Here is a 14586-nt window from a genome sequence, read left to right on the forward strand (position 1 = left end):
ATATCTTTGTGATACCCCAAAGGGGTCAGCATTGTGCTTTGCATGTAGTAGGTATTAAGTGTTTGAAAATATATTATTTCTGAATATATTATTTATGGTATGTTAACGGCTTATTAATTCATTAGTAAAACCAGATTGATTCTTTTAAAATAGGACTAAATTCCCCCCACCCCCCACAAAAAAAGACAGCTTCGCTTCTCCTCTCCTCATTAAACTCTTCCCTCACATACAACAAAGAAAGAACTTATTTATGAAGTGTTAATCTGAATCTCTGCAAGGGACCGGGGACGTGATACAGTAACTTTTCTAAGAGATCAGTTACTTGCGTGCCCAGCATGCGGTAGTGCGGGCTGAAAGGTTTGAAGGTTTTTCTGAGTTCAGATGTTACTGGCCCAACTTCAGGCAGACCAGGATCCGCTTTAAGGCCCTTGTGGATTGTTCTGGGGATGGGAGCGTTGGCTGATTCGGACACGAGCCGCTATGCGGCTCGCGCTCAGCCTGGCCGCTCCTCTTGCCACCTTCCATTGGCCGGGACTGTTTCAGCTCTTTGCCGCGCACGGGGAGAGCCACGAATCCAACAGCCGCCAGAACCGGAGGCCCTGCTCGCGACCGCGGACACGCCGAGCGAGGCGCCGCCTCGATCCAACAGTCGCGGCTCCTGGGCGGCTGGGGCGGGTCACAGCCGCTCGCGAGGAGGGACGTGGCAGGGACCGTGGTACCCCCCGCCAAGGTGAGGATGAAGACGTAGAAATGGCTTTGGGGCATGAGCCACAGCGGTCGTTAAGAGACACAAAACCGACGCCTTGGAGCCGGGAGCCTAGAGGAATAGGGTTGGTCCCCGGGCTGGGCTCTGGACGCCTCGGGCGTAGGAGTATGATGCCCCGGGGCCGAGCCCGCGGCGCAGGCGCGGAGAGCGCAGGTGTGGCGGCGGGCGGGTAACGTCACGTGGCGAGGCGGTGCGTGCGCAGGTGTCAAGGGCGGGGCCCGGAGCTAAACGCGGCCGCTGCTCTTCGGGACCCGCTCTTCTCTGCAGTGTCTGCTGGTCGCCGCCGCGCTTTGCTTGTGCATTTGGAGGTACTTCTTACTCAAAGGTAATAGTTGCATCGACCCATGCTCTATAAATGCCTTAACGCTGGCTCGCTTGAGGAGGGTTTCGGAGTTAGATTTAGAGAATAACTCAAAAGTTAGATTGACATGTCTACTTTTTAGACTGAGTTGTGGTTGATAGAGGTGTGTAACAGAGAACTAAAACTTAAATTCAAGGCCAGTAGTGAATTGGATATATGCTGGAGCATCTTCAGTTTATCACTTGCTTAGGACACTTTTCTCTTTAAATTTCATTTCGACCATGTGTGAAAGAGTAGTTGAAAGCAATTTGAGTGAGGTTGAGGGCTTTAATGAAATAGTCACAACTGATAGAATTGCTCAGTTTGTATCAAACTAATAGTAAAAGGAAAGAATGGGTGTTATTGCATGTGTTTGGCGTGGCGGAAAGTTACTTAGGCTTCCTGAGCCTCTTTGATATTGTCTGAAACAGAACTTCCTGGATAAATTCTGTGGATTAAATGTAAAGAGAAAGAAGAAAGCTCGCTGTCTTCCTTCTCAATGATCTAGGCAGCTATTCAGTCCAGGCTTCTCTTCTGCAAAAACTGATATATTGTATTTACAGCCTAGTCGTTGAAGGAGACATATGTATTTTTGTCTCAACGAAACTTGAAAACAATGGCAGAAAACAACATAGAGGTAAGGCTTCCCTTCGTGACCTGCTGTATGACTCGGAAGAGTCATCCCCGCGATGTACTGTGAGGTACAGTCCTCCCTTCGTATCCCTGGGGTATTGGTTCTAGGACGCCTCGTGCACACCAAAACTCGTGGATGCTCAAGTCCTTTTTACAATATAAAATGGTTATATTACACATGGTTATTGAATACTTGAGATGTGGCGTCAACAGCTGAGGAACAGAACTTCACTTGACTTTAAAATTAGTTTTAAAAAATTTCATTATTGGAAAACAGTATGTTTGGAATAACTTGGGTATGTGAACCTTTTTTTTTTTTTTTTTTTTTTTGCGGTATGCGGGCCTCTCACTGTTGTGGCCTCTCCCGTTGCGGAGCACAGGCTCCGGACGCGCAGGCTCAGCGGCCATGGCTCATGGGCCTAGCCGCTCCGTGGCATGTGGGATCTTCCCAGACCAGGGCTCGAACCCGTGTCCCCTGCATTGGCAGGCAGATTCTCAACCACTGCGCGGGGCACGAACCTGTGTCCCCTGCATCGGCAGGCAGGCTCTCAACCACTGCGCCACCAGGGAAGCTCGAATCTTTTTAAATGTACCTTTTTTTTTGAAATTCAAATACAGATCAAGCATTTCTGATTTTATCTTGAAATATTTCAGATATATTGGTTAATATAATTACACCTTCTTAAAAACACTAAAAATAGGCTATGAGAAGGTTGCATATTTGCATATTTCTATTGGACAGCAATGCCCTAGTGCCTTTTGGACTGTATTCCTTTATAAGACTAGTATTTAGGAACAGCAGTAACAGCAGTTATGGGTTAATCATGACATTATTTTCTACTGGGGTCATGTCAAGGAAATTTTGACATTTGTAAAAGGCTCCGAATAAGACTATTAAAAAGGAAAACTGCTTAGGACTGTTGCAGTAAGACCACTGCAGTAGGGGAGAGGGGTGGGGCCCAAAGCCATGCAATAGACGGGGGTTGGGGGGCTGGGGGGGAGGATTTATAGCATATGAGCAGAGTGAGGGAATCAGTGGATGGAAAAGAGAAGAGAACCCCATCAAGGGTATGGGGTTCTTGCTAAACCTACTTGATAGGCTTCTGAAGGTGGGCCAGCTTGATCATACATCGAGGGCAGGGGATGAGGTGTTTGATCAAATGCAGATTGAGCAGATATCAAGTGTGGGTGACTTAGCATGATTCCTGCTAAAACTGGGCCAGCCCAGCCAAAGATAGGACAGGGTCCAGGTAGGTGTAGTCAAAAGAGGGCCCATGATTCACTTGCTGTACAGCAGACACTAACACAACATTGTAAAGCAACTATACTCCAATAAAAATTAATTTTTTAAAAAAAGGGCTCAGTCTGACTTCAGTTTGGTTAAGGAGAGTCTTTGTCAGTTATAAACAGCTTCTAGCCTCCTGCCGACCTGGACCTCAGGCTTTGGCAGTTCACTCCACTAAAAGTCCCGTGTGGCTAGGGGACTTACAATTGTTTTATTAAGTGCATTCATAAGTAATTTTCTCTTCAGCCGACTCTAGGCTATAGGGAGAGTTAAAGCCAGATAATCACTTAAAAGACACGAGAGGAGGCTTAAATGAAATGAAGTGTGGAGGAAGCACAGTGCCACCTGATCTTAGGACTTGAGATGATTCAAGGGCCTATGTGTTCTATGAAGTGGTTGGGGGACATAAAATGTTCTTATTTAATTCCTGAAGTCATGCATGATTAGAACACTTCCCCCCGCTTTTATTTTGTTTGTAAACTTTCAGTGCAATAGTGTGGTTGATGGTAATGTTGAAGAAGTCCCCAACAAGAAGATAATTAAGTTTAATCCTCCACTATACAAACAGCGTTACCAATTCGTTAAAAATTTAGTGGAGCAACATCAACCCAAGAAGGTAGGTATTTCTCTTTCCAAACATTTGTTAATAATGCCTTATGTAATGCTTTGTCAAATAAAAAAATCTTAGTAGGGACTTAGCAAGTAAGCAGAGACTATACAAAAAGACTTGCAAGGAGGGATAAGGGTTGCATGGGGAGAGCATCTGTCTTAATGGGCAAAAAGGATTTTTCTTTTATAGAGAGGAGAATGAGCTGAAGTGGGATAAAAGGGTGGTATGATTGGATAGTGGAATGTGTGAACCCTGAAACCAGCCTATTTTCTGGGAGCGATCCTTAGCTAAATACAGTCCAATGTTCAGGGACTTGGAGGGAGGAGAATTTTGGGACAAGTAGTCAAGGTAATCATTCAAGGCAAAGAATGGGAACACTAGGCAGCATCTATGAGTGTGGGGGAATATGGTACCTTCTGAAAGCCCTTTCTGGAAATACAAAGTATAGGTGGATACCTTTAACCTGTTTACCAGGCGCACAGAGCTCTGGTAAAATTCAACATTGCCAGTTTCAGATGTGAAGAAAATCTTGACATTTTACCATTGGATGTGATCTTTATGTGTTCCACATTTCTAGAGCATTTAGTCTGAACATCCAAGCAGACTAGTCTTGTCGGTACGCGGGCCTCTCACTGTTGTGGCCTCTCCCGTTGCGGAGCACAGGCTCCGGACGTGCAGGCTCAGCGGCCATGGCTCACGGGCCTAGCTGCTTCGCGGCATGTGGGATCTTCCCAGACCGGGGCACGAACCTGTGTCCCCTGCATCGGCAGGCAGACTCTCAACCACTGTACCACCAGGGAAGCCCTGTGGTTCTTTTTAATTAGGTAATAATGGTGGGGGAAAGGCAAGGAGCCCTTGGCATTTATTCCCTTTCCCTTTGTAGCAAAGGTTCATGATCAGTGCTGGCACTGGATTTTGTCTGGGTAACACCTCCCTTCTGTGTCAGTGTTTGGATTTCATAGGACCAAGGGAGCTGGCTAGGCCCAGTGAATATCTGAAGTCTATAGGGTCAGTTACAGGCTAAAGGATGATAGACTTCCTAAGGAAAATGGTGGTTTCTCTCATGAGTTTTGTAAAGTTAAACTCTACAAACTTCTTTTTGCTATGTAGTTTGTAGGTAGTGATGGGGCTCATGTATCCTTAGTATAGTTTCAGCTCAATTCCTGCTTAGAAGAAAATTGGGTATACTGTTTAAAAATTAGTACAGTTCATTGCTTCCTGTGATTTGCTTTCTGAAACTAGATTTTCGTTTTTCAATTCTGTGTTCCCCTTCTTCCACCATCCCATAAATGTGCCTGCCTCAAAGAGGAAAATTACTGAATAACCATGGGTGCAACTTAGATTGCACATCTTTTTGGATGTGGGTACTTTTAAGCGTCTGTCATGAGTTATCTTCATTTGCGCTTTTCACCTAAAGTGAGGTTCAGAAATATATAGGTAACTTACCTGTGGTTAATGAAGACTGTTGTGTGATGAAGAAAACAGATTTAATAAAAATCTTTAAGAATGTGTGAATATATATTAAGGGGATTAGATTAACAAGATCAAGCTATATCCTGGTATGTTTGGCCAGCATCCTTTTCTAAATCTTGTTGAAGCTTCTCAGAGGCCTCCTCTTAGCACACTTGCCTGTCATGTGTGCTCTCCCTGTGCCAGGCCCCTAGGATATACCTTGATACCTGAGTTAGTTTATTGTCCAAACACGCTAGTAGGTCATGGGAGGTTAACAGGCCTTATTTTTTTCCCCCGGGTTTACAATGTTTCAGGTTAATTTCCTTTTTGTTTTTTTTTCTACCAAAAATATACTGTATAATTCTTTTGATACCCACTCCTTCTGGAAAAAAAAAAACCACATGCTTGATCATATGTGACTTCTGGCTATAATGTCTTTGAAATAACATTCTTTCTCATCTACAGGTTGCAGACTTGGGGTGTGGTGATGTTTGCCTCCTAGTGATATTAAAATACCAAAAGTGCATTGAAGAGCTTGTTGGAGTGGATATCAATGAAGGGAGACTTAAATGGAATGGGTAATACTGAGTTTCTAAAATAATTATGCATTAGTCTAAAACTAGTGGCACTTTAAAAAAAATTCTTATTGGAGTATAGTTGCTTTATGACGTTGTAAAACTAGTGGCACTATTAATTATAGTTAGATGAAGTGGTTTTTTTTTTAAATTAAAAAAAATTTTTTTTATGGCCACGCGGCTTGTGGGATCTTAGTTCTGTGACCAGGGATTGAACCTGGGCCCTCGGCAGTGAAAGCGCGGAGTCCTAACCACTGGATCACCAGGGAATTCCCAGATAAAGTGGTTTTTAAAAAAAATTTATTTAATTTATTTTTTTATACAGCAGGTTCTTATTATCTATTTTATACATATTAGTGTATATATGTCAATCCCAATCTCCCAATTCATCACACCACCACCACCGCCCTGCCACTTTTCCCCCCTTGGTGTCCATAACGTTTCTCCTGTACACCCAGATGAAGTGTTTTGTATACAAGTTCTTTATAACTTGTTTAAAAGGAGGCACTATGAGAGCCCCAGGCTCACCAAATAATGCCTTTACCATGACAATGATTTGCCTGTATGGTGTGAATAATACCTAGAAGTTTTGCTTCTACCTATGTAGAAAGTATAGCTTCAATTCAGTAATTATAGCAATCAAAGCATTGCAAATTCAATATCAAATGGCAAAGTCTAATGCTGAACACCAAGATAACTTATAGCAGAGGATTTAAATTGCCACAGCACCAGGGTAGAAGCCCGAGGTCTCCTTCAGTTTGAATGAGTCTCACTCATATATGACTTCCACAGATTGTTTTAAGAATGTTTTTCTTCTAAAGAACAAAAAATTGAAAATCACTGATCCAAAGTGAGGTGAGAGAACCAAAAGTATTAATAATGAGAGGAATATCAAATATTAAAAATCTTGTTCTCATTGGCCATTTAATGCCCTATGAGATAATTCAAAAAGAGTCATGTACCACAATGTTCATTGCAGCACTATTTGCAATGGCCAGGACATGGAAGCAACGTAAATGTCCATCGACAGATGAATGGATAAAAAAGATGTGGCACATATATGCAATGGATTATTACTCAAGCCACAAAAAGAAACAAAATTGAATTATTTGTAGTGAAGTGGATGGACCTAGAGTCTGTCATACAGAGTGAAGTAAGTCAGAAGAGAAAAACAAATACTGTATGCTAACACATATATGTGGAATCTAAAAAAAAAAAAATGGTACTGATGAACCTAGTCTCAGGGCAGGAATAAAGACACAGACATAGAGAATGGACTTGAGGACATAGGGGGCTGGGGGGGAAGGGGAAGCTGGGGCGAAGTGAGAGTAGCATTGACATATACACACTACCAAATGTAAAATAGATAGCTAGTGGGAAGCAGCCGCATAGTACAGGGAGATCAGCTCAGGAGGGGTGGGATAGGGAGGGAGGGGATATGGGGATATATGTATATGTATAGCTGATTCACTTTGTTGTACAACAGAAACTAACACAACATTGTGAAGCAATTATACTCCAATAAAGATGTATTAAAAAAAATGCCCTATGAGAGAGGAAGTTACCCTATGACCTTGTGCTTAATACAGCAAGTCATGGAAACAGGCCATGTCAGATTTACCAATGTAAGCAGAAGATAATTTATCAGAGGATCAGAGTTTCTGTAGCTGGTAAGGTATTCCAAATAGATTATATGTGTTCAAATGTTCCTTCTGCAATAATGCTTCTGCAGGTCTAGGCTGTCCCCATGCGTGGGGGATCATCTGGATCCTCGAGAGCTGGATTTAGTTATTACCTTGTATCACGGCTCTGTTTTGGAGAAAGACTGTCGTTTGCTTGGATTTGATTTGGTAGCATGTATTGAATTGTAAGTATTAAACTGATTCTTACTGTATACATTCATTTGAAAAATCAGCATGAATTAGTCTCAGTAAATTTAATGTCCTAAATATTTGTCATAATCTGAGTTATTTGTAAATAAAATTGCTTGTCAGCTGGGATTGGCTTTTTACTGGCCTTTTTCAACTTTTTGTTTGGAAATGATTTCAAGCTTATAGGTAAGATGCAAAATGTATAAAGTACTAGGAACACCCATATATCCTTTATCCTGATTCACAGATTAACATTTTCTTTATTTTATCTTGTGTATATGTGCTCTCCTGCTGTCTCCTCTCCCTCCACACATTTTTTTTTTTCTGAACCATTTAAGGTTCAGAAAATGGGTAGGTTTTACCCAGGTTTTACCAAAGGGTAGGTTTTACCCTTTGCCCTTAATAAATTCAGTATTAAATAACCAATTCCTGTCTTTTAAAAAAATTTTAATTAATTAATTTATTTATTTTTGGCTGTGTTGGGTCTTCGTTGCTGCACGCGGGCTTTCTCTAGTTGCGGCGCGCGGGCTTCTCATTGTAGTGGCTTCTCTCATTGTGGAGCACGGGCTCTAGGGGCGCAGGCTTCAGTAGTTGCGGCACGCGGGCTCCGTAGTTGTGGCTCACGGGCTTTAGAGCGCAGGCTCAGTAGTTGTGGCACACGAGCTTAGTTGCTCCGTGGCATGTGGGATCTTCCTGGACCAGGGATCGAACCCGTGTCCCCTGCATTGGCAGGCGGATTCTCAACCACTGTGCCACCGGGGAAGCCCCCAATTCCTGTCTTTTTCTTTTCTTTTTTGGCCACGCCTTGAGGCTTGCGGGATCTTGGTTCCCCGACCCTGGATTGAACCCCATGAAAGCTCTGAGTCCTAACCACTGGACCACCAGAGAATTCCCCAGTTCCCTTTATTTTTTTTTTACTTTTAAAATTTATTTATTTATTTATGGCTGTGTTGGGTCTTTGCTGCTGCGCGCGGGCTTTCTCTAGTTGCGGCGAGCAGGGCCTACTCTTTGTTGTGGTGTGCGGGCTTCTCATCGCGGTGGCTTCTCTTGTTGCGGAGCACAGGCTCTAGGCACGCGGGCTCAGTAGTTGTGGCTCGCGGGCTCTAGAGCGCAGGCTTAGTAGTTGTGGCGCACGGGCTTAGTTGCTCTGTGGCATGTGGGATCTTCCCGGACCAGGGCTCGAACCCGTGTCCCCTGCATTGGCAGGTGGATTCTTAACTCCTGTGCCACCAGGGAAGCTCTTCCCTTTATTTTAATAAGAATATTTTTCATTTTTGGCTTTTAATGATTAGACTCAGGCTATGCATTCCTGGAACACAGTAGAGCACTGAAGATGTTATTTGGATCCTCGGGTCATTCCATCTGGAGGCACCAATATCCGTTTGTCCTTGGGGAGGTTAATTTTGATCTTCCCAGTCAAGGTGCGGTTGCTTAGCTGTACAATTACTACTCCCCCTCACCCCCCTCACCCCTGACAACTGATAAGCAGTCTGGAGACTGCAGACCATACACATATCTTGTCACTCATCCATATTTCCCCCCAGAATTTCCCTATATTATATGGTGGCAAATGGTTTTTGCAATTTCAGCACTTCTTTATATTTACTAGTCAATAGCCCTCCCACCTCACTTATTTATCATCAGTATGAACTCATGAATTTCTATTTTTTTAAATGGTTTTTGTAACTTACTGTATTTTGTTGCTCAGATCTTCCCAAGATTGGTCAGTGGGGGGTCCCTTCAAGCTGGCTCCTGTGTCCTTGTAATATGTCTGTCTTTTTTTGAGCACTTTATTTCTGGCGTAGCAAGATGTACCAGGCTGGTTGTCTACTTTTCCTTCCCAGTCTGCCATTTCTGGTTCCTTTTAATGGGAAATGGTATTCAGAAACCAAGATGTCTTTTTTTTTTTTTTTTTTGTGGTATGCGGGCCTCTCACTCTTGTGGCCTCTCCCGTTGCGGAGCACAGGCTCCGGACGCGCAGGCTCAGCAGCCATGGCTCACGGGCCCAGCCGCTCCGCGGCATGTGGGATCCTCCCAGACCGGGGCGCGAACCCGGTTCCCCTGCATCGGCAGGCGGACGCGCAACCACTGCGCCACCAGGGAAGCCCCCAAGATGTCTCTTAATGACCTTTTTTTTTTTTCCTTAATGACCTTTTAATAGTAGTTAAGGGTCTTATTCTGGGGTCAGTTTACCTGGTATTGTGTTCAGATTTCCAGTTTTTAGTAATGTGTTCTCTAGAGCAGAGTGTTTTTCTTTTGTATTTCCTGTTGCCTGGCACGTAGCAGGCGCCTAGTGTTTGAAATTACTTATGGAGAACATTAGAGCACTGGTTGAAGAGCCAAGGAGCAATGCTAAGTGTCATCCATGTGCAGCCTGGGTCTGAATTTCCTTTTTAAGGCTGAATATTCCATTGTATGTATCACAGTTTGCTTATCCATTCATCCGTTTACAGCCACCTTTTGGCTATTGTGAATAATGCTGAACCATATTTCTCTTATCTGGTCTGAGAGGTCCATGGTTAGAAGTTGTTTTGCTACATCAATTAGGAAATTACTTGCAAGTGAAGCTAGGTTTACTTATATCTTTCTCACTTACCACTTTAGAATAGAACATTTTAATTCAGAAGATCTGGCGAAGTTTCCTGAAGTCGTATTTGGGTACATGTGTCCAGCCATGATTGTCATCAGCACACCGAACTCTGATTTCAATTCCCTGTTTCCATCTGCAGTCTTCAGAGATTCAGATCACAAATTTGAGTGGAGTAGAATGCAGTTTCAGACCTGGTGAGATCTTAAGTGTTTTTTTTTGTGACTGTGCTGGAGTTTTAAACCCTATGAAGTAAATCTTATTATCTACAATTAAGTTATTTCTTATTTTATTCCAATAACATTGATTTCCAAAGTGCAACTTAGCATATAATCATTAAGAAACCACGACATTTGGGCGTTATTTTCTCTGTCAGGTCCTACAGGCAGGCACGTGTGGAAAGGGTGTGTGGGCAGCAGGTACCTTTCACATGAAGGTATCAGGAGTTATCTCCCAGGAGCATGACAGATGGTCATGTTCTGGCATAACTGCAAACCTAAATAGGAGTTGGGATTATAGCCCTTCTGGTTTTCTTGTCCATCCCAGCATACTGCTCCATATTCTTGTGGTTACCGGGAAATTGACACTGTCATTGCCTTAACGCTCTTAACAGAAATAAGCAAACCCCGTGATATGGCATTAGGTGGTGTTGTAGGAATTGCAGCTTGTTTTGTCTTGTAATTTTCATGTTCTGTTCTACTGGAAATGGTTGTTTAACAATAGTTTAGGAAAATGATTTTTCTCTTCGTTTTGACTTTAGGGCTTTAGACGTGGCCAATCACTACGGTTACTCTGTGGAGTTTACTGGTGTGGGAGAACCACCAGCAGGAGCTGAGGATGTTGGATGTTGTACCCAGATAGGGGTCTTCCGGAAAAAAGCAAAGGCAACTGAATCTGCTGTTTTGGAGCACCATGGCGAACATGTTTATGAAGTTGTGAGTATTCTTTGTGGCTCTGAGAGCAAGTTCATTTATTGGGATGGTGAAATGAGTCCCTACTATAGAGAAGTGTAAATGACCTTTTTTGAGGAGAATCCCGTGCCCCACAGTGTCTCAAAGCATGTTACAGAGAATGATCTGCTGTTGTCTTAGAAATACTTCCAGGCTGTTTGCTCCAGCAAACCACCCTCCCACTTTTGTAATCTGTTAGGATTAGCAGTTTCTCTGTAGCTTGGTTCGGGAAATGACATGAAATTGAGCCTCCAAGCTTGTCAGAACCTTTTGGTCTTGGGAGGTATGTATGATGAAGAATATGGTGAAGAGTGTCTATGTCAATAGTTCTGGACTCCCATTACAATTGTAGCATTCACAACGGGTAGGGTTTGACATGTACATATGCTTAATCTGTATGTACAGTTAATTCTAATGTGGTAACAGGTTACTAGTGGTTTTGAAAATATTCTTCTATTCCCAGTCTTTTGCATTTTTTTATCTTCAGATTTATACAACCTCATACCCGAGTTTACAGCAAATGAATTACCGTAGACGTGTAGTGACTTATCTAGTGTACCGAGAGGTGAACAGAATGAAACGGACATGTCAAGTGAGTCTGAGACAGCATGAATTGGAACCTGAGTCCGCAGACCCTGGCAACCCAACAAGAAAATTCATCTCAGACCTTCCAGTTCCAGTACTCACAGAGGCAGACAAAGCCATGGAGATGACTCCCCAACCCTTTTGTATTGGAGATAAGTTTTATGTACCCCTGGAGAGAATCATTGCTTATCCCAGGCTGGGGCACATATGTGGTAATGTAGAGAAGCTGAGAGAGTTCCTTGCTGATGTAGTAGAACTGAACTGCAATGGTTCTGCAGTGAAGGTTGATTTGCATGATTGTGGTGACTACTGAGCCTTCTTTATTTCCTGACATTCAGGACCTTAGCAATAATTGGGCTCATTTAGAATTTAAACTCTGTGCAGCCATAATTCAGGTAACTTTTAATTTAAAAATCACCTAACTTTTGTTTTCTTGTGTGTTGCATGTGACATTAAAGAGTTTTAAAAGAAAACTGAATAATCTAGTAGTGTTTAAAATCTTTTCCCGGGGGTAGAGTAGCTTTAAAACCTCTTACTCTGGGCTAAATTCTAACCTGTAATAGTTAGCCTAAAACACATACAAAACAGGAACGCAGGTATTTGAAAGGAACAAAACTTCATAATTAAAATATTGCCTGGGGTTTTTGAGTTTTGCTCTCTGGGAGCTTACTGGCTGGAATTGGGGTGGTAGTAGCAGTAGGAGAGAGGGAAATACAGCTTCTTGTAATGGGGAAAAAAAGTAGTCCAAATGAGACATTTCTTATTTATTTATTTATATTTTTGGCTGTGTTGGGTCTTCATTGCTGTGCGCAGACTTTCTCTAGTGGCAGCAAACAGCGGCTACTCTTCGTTGCGGTGCGCGGGCTTCTCATTGCGGTGGCTCTTTTGTTGCAGAGCACGGGCTCTAGGTGCACAGGCTCAGTAGTTGTGGCTCGCGGGCTCTAGAGCACAGGCTCAGTAGTTGTGGCACACGGGCTTAGTTGCTCTGCGGCATGTGGGATCTTCCCAGACCAGGGCTTGAACCCGTGTCCCCTGCACTGGCAGGCAGATTCTTAACCACTGTGCCACCAGGGAAGTCCTGAGATGTTTCTTTCTAAGGCGTGGGAGTGCAGAGGTTAGCCAACCAGGTATGGCAGCTGTACTGTCAATCACAGGGACCCCTATGGACCCATATGCCCATCTTGCCTTTCCACTGTACTTCATGTGCACCTTGGGGACAGAGATGGATGTTTGAGCTTTAGCTACCACTTGCGTATTCCAAACCAGCAGAAAAGGGAAATGATGAAGGGCATGTGCCAGCTGCCTGGTAAGGTCTGTTGCACTGCTACTGCTTCTTGGCCAGATGGAAACCTCATGGCCATACTTTACAGCAAGGGATGCTGGGCAGTGCAGTCTTTTTGTCTGGGATGCCACGTGCCCATTTGGTGGGCTTCTGTCAAGGAACAAGGGGGAGAGAGGACATGGTGCCCACCTGCCACAGCTGGAACATCCTGAAACAGGCTGTGGCTGGGCAGGGTGGGTACCTGGGAAGGGCTTCCTTGGGGCTGTAATTCTCAAGCTGAGTTTTGAAGGGTTAATAATGAAGTCAATGGAAAGTGGATTTGGCCGGGGGGGGTGAGTAGAAAAAAGGGGTTCTGGAAGAGAACGGTATTACTCAGACTGCTCTGTCAGATCCCCTCTGTGTACTTACACTGATTTTACTCCTGAATGCATGCAATCTAGAGTTTTGCATCCCCACCCAGCCCAAAGGGCCCTCTGTCCTCACCTGTCTAGGCCTGTGCAACTTTCTAGGGTTTTCTTCCCATTGCTCTTCTGTTAGAGCCAAGATCTTCTAGCCAAGTCTCCAAAAATTAACTTTGTTCAGGCTTAAGCACCTCCCAGAAGTGTTTACACGCTCATGATTGCCATGGGTGATGGGGCCATGCTCCCCATGGCTCCCCCATGTCTCTGCAACTCCTGCACCTACATTCTTCTTAATCTGTCTTTACCTCCCTATCTTGATACAGGTCTTTATTTGCATGTTGAATGATTCTAAGCTGCGGGTCAGCAAATGCTCCTGTGGGGACAGAGTAACTTTCAATGTTGCAACTACATGAGTTGAATGGAAAAGTGAACACAATAATTCTACATATAAGAGTCTTTCTGAGACCAAATGATCAAATATCTGATTTAAAGGAAACAACGCTGGCAACCCTACCCATATCTGTATACAGAACAGGTTGTATAGTACGTACCTAGCCAGATTTCAAGTGTCTCAGATACTCGTGGAGTGTCAGGACCTGCTGAAATGCGGTATAGTCCCCTCCAGCTGCTGCCTCTGTTATACTTGCCTCCTGCTCCCTTTACTGCCACCCCTACCTCATTGGAAACCAGCTCCCCAGGGTGCAGTGCTGGATGGCCTGTGGCTTTTCATCACTACTGGGTTTCTGAGAATAATTTGCCAGGAGGTTCCTGAGAAGGTACATAATCTTCTCTGAAATTTCACAATCATGCCTTGCTGGGAGTGGGTCCCTCCCTTCCCAGTTTGGCGGGCTGCATATTAGTAGGCCCTTTGTATCTGGGGAAATGTTTTTTATTTTTGGCTGCATTGGGTCTTCGTTGCTGCGCACGGGCTTTCTCTAGTTGCGGCAAGCGGGGGCTACTCTTCATTGCGGTGCATGGGCTTCTCATTGCGGTGGCTTCTCTTGTTGTGGAGCACGGGCTCTAGGTGCACGGACTCAGTAGCTTTGGTGCGTGGGCTCAGTAGTTGTGGCACGTGGGCTCAGTAGTTGTGGCTCACAGGCTCTAGAGCGCAGGCTCAGTAGTTGTGGTGCACGGGCTTAGTTGCTCCGCGGCACGTGGGATCTTCCCGGACCAGGGCTCGAACCCATGTCCCCTGCATTGGCAGGCGGATTCTTAACCACTGCACCACCAGGGAAGTCCCGGGAGAAAT

The 14586-nt window shown here is 44.1% G+C and overlaps 1 protein-coding gene across 1 annotated transcript; it reads left to right on the forward strand.

Annotated features, from left to right (window-relative positions):
- The first annotated feature begins 2809 nt into the window (after window positions 1-2809).
- HENMT1 (HEN methyltransferase 1) lies at window positions 2810-11967 on the forward strand. Its single transcript, XM_055083901.1, has 7 exons — window positions 2810-2923; window positions 3512-3640; window positions 5552-5664; window positions 7394-7528; window positions 10137-10316; window positions 10880-11054; window positions 11557-11967. Exons 1-7 carry the CDS (start codon window positions 2810-2812, stop codon window positions 11965-11967), a joined length of 1257 nt encoding a protein of 418 aa, XP_054939876.1.
- Window positions 11968-14586: the final 2619 nt, after the last annotated feature.

Source organism: Physeter macrocephalus, chromosome 4 (assembly GCF_002837175.3).
Source record: "Physeter macrocephalus isolate SW-GA chromosome 4, ASM283717v5, whole genome shotgun sequence".
Taxonomy (NCBI): domain Eukaryota; kingdom Metazoa; phylum Chordata; class Mammalia; order Artiodactyla; family Physeteridae; genus Physeter; species Physeter macrocephalus.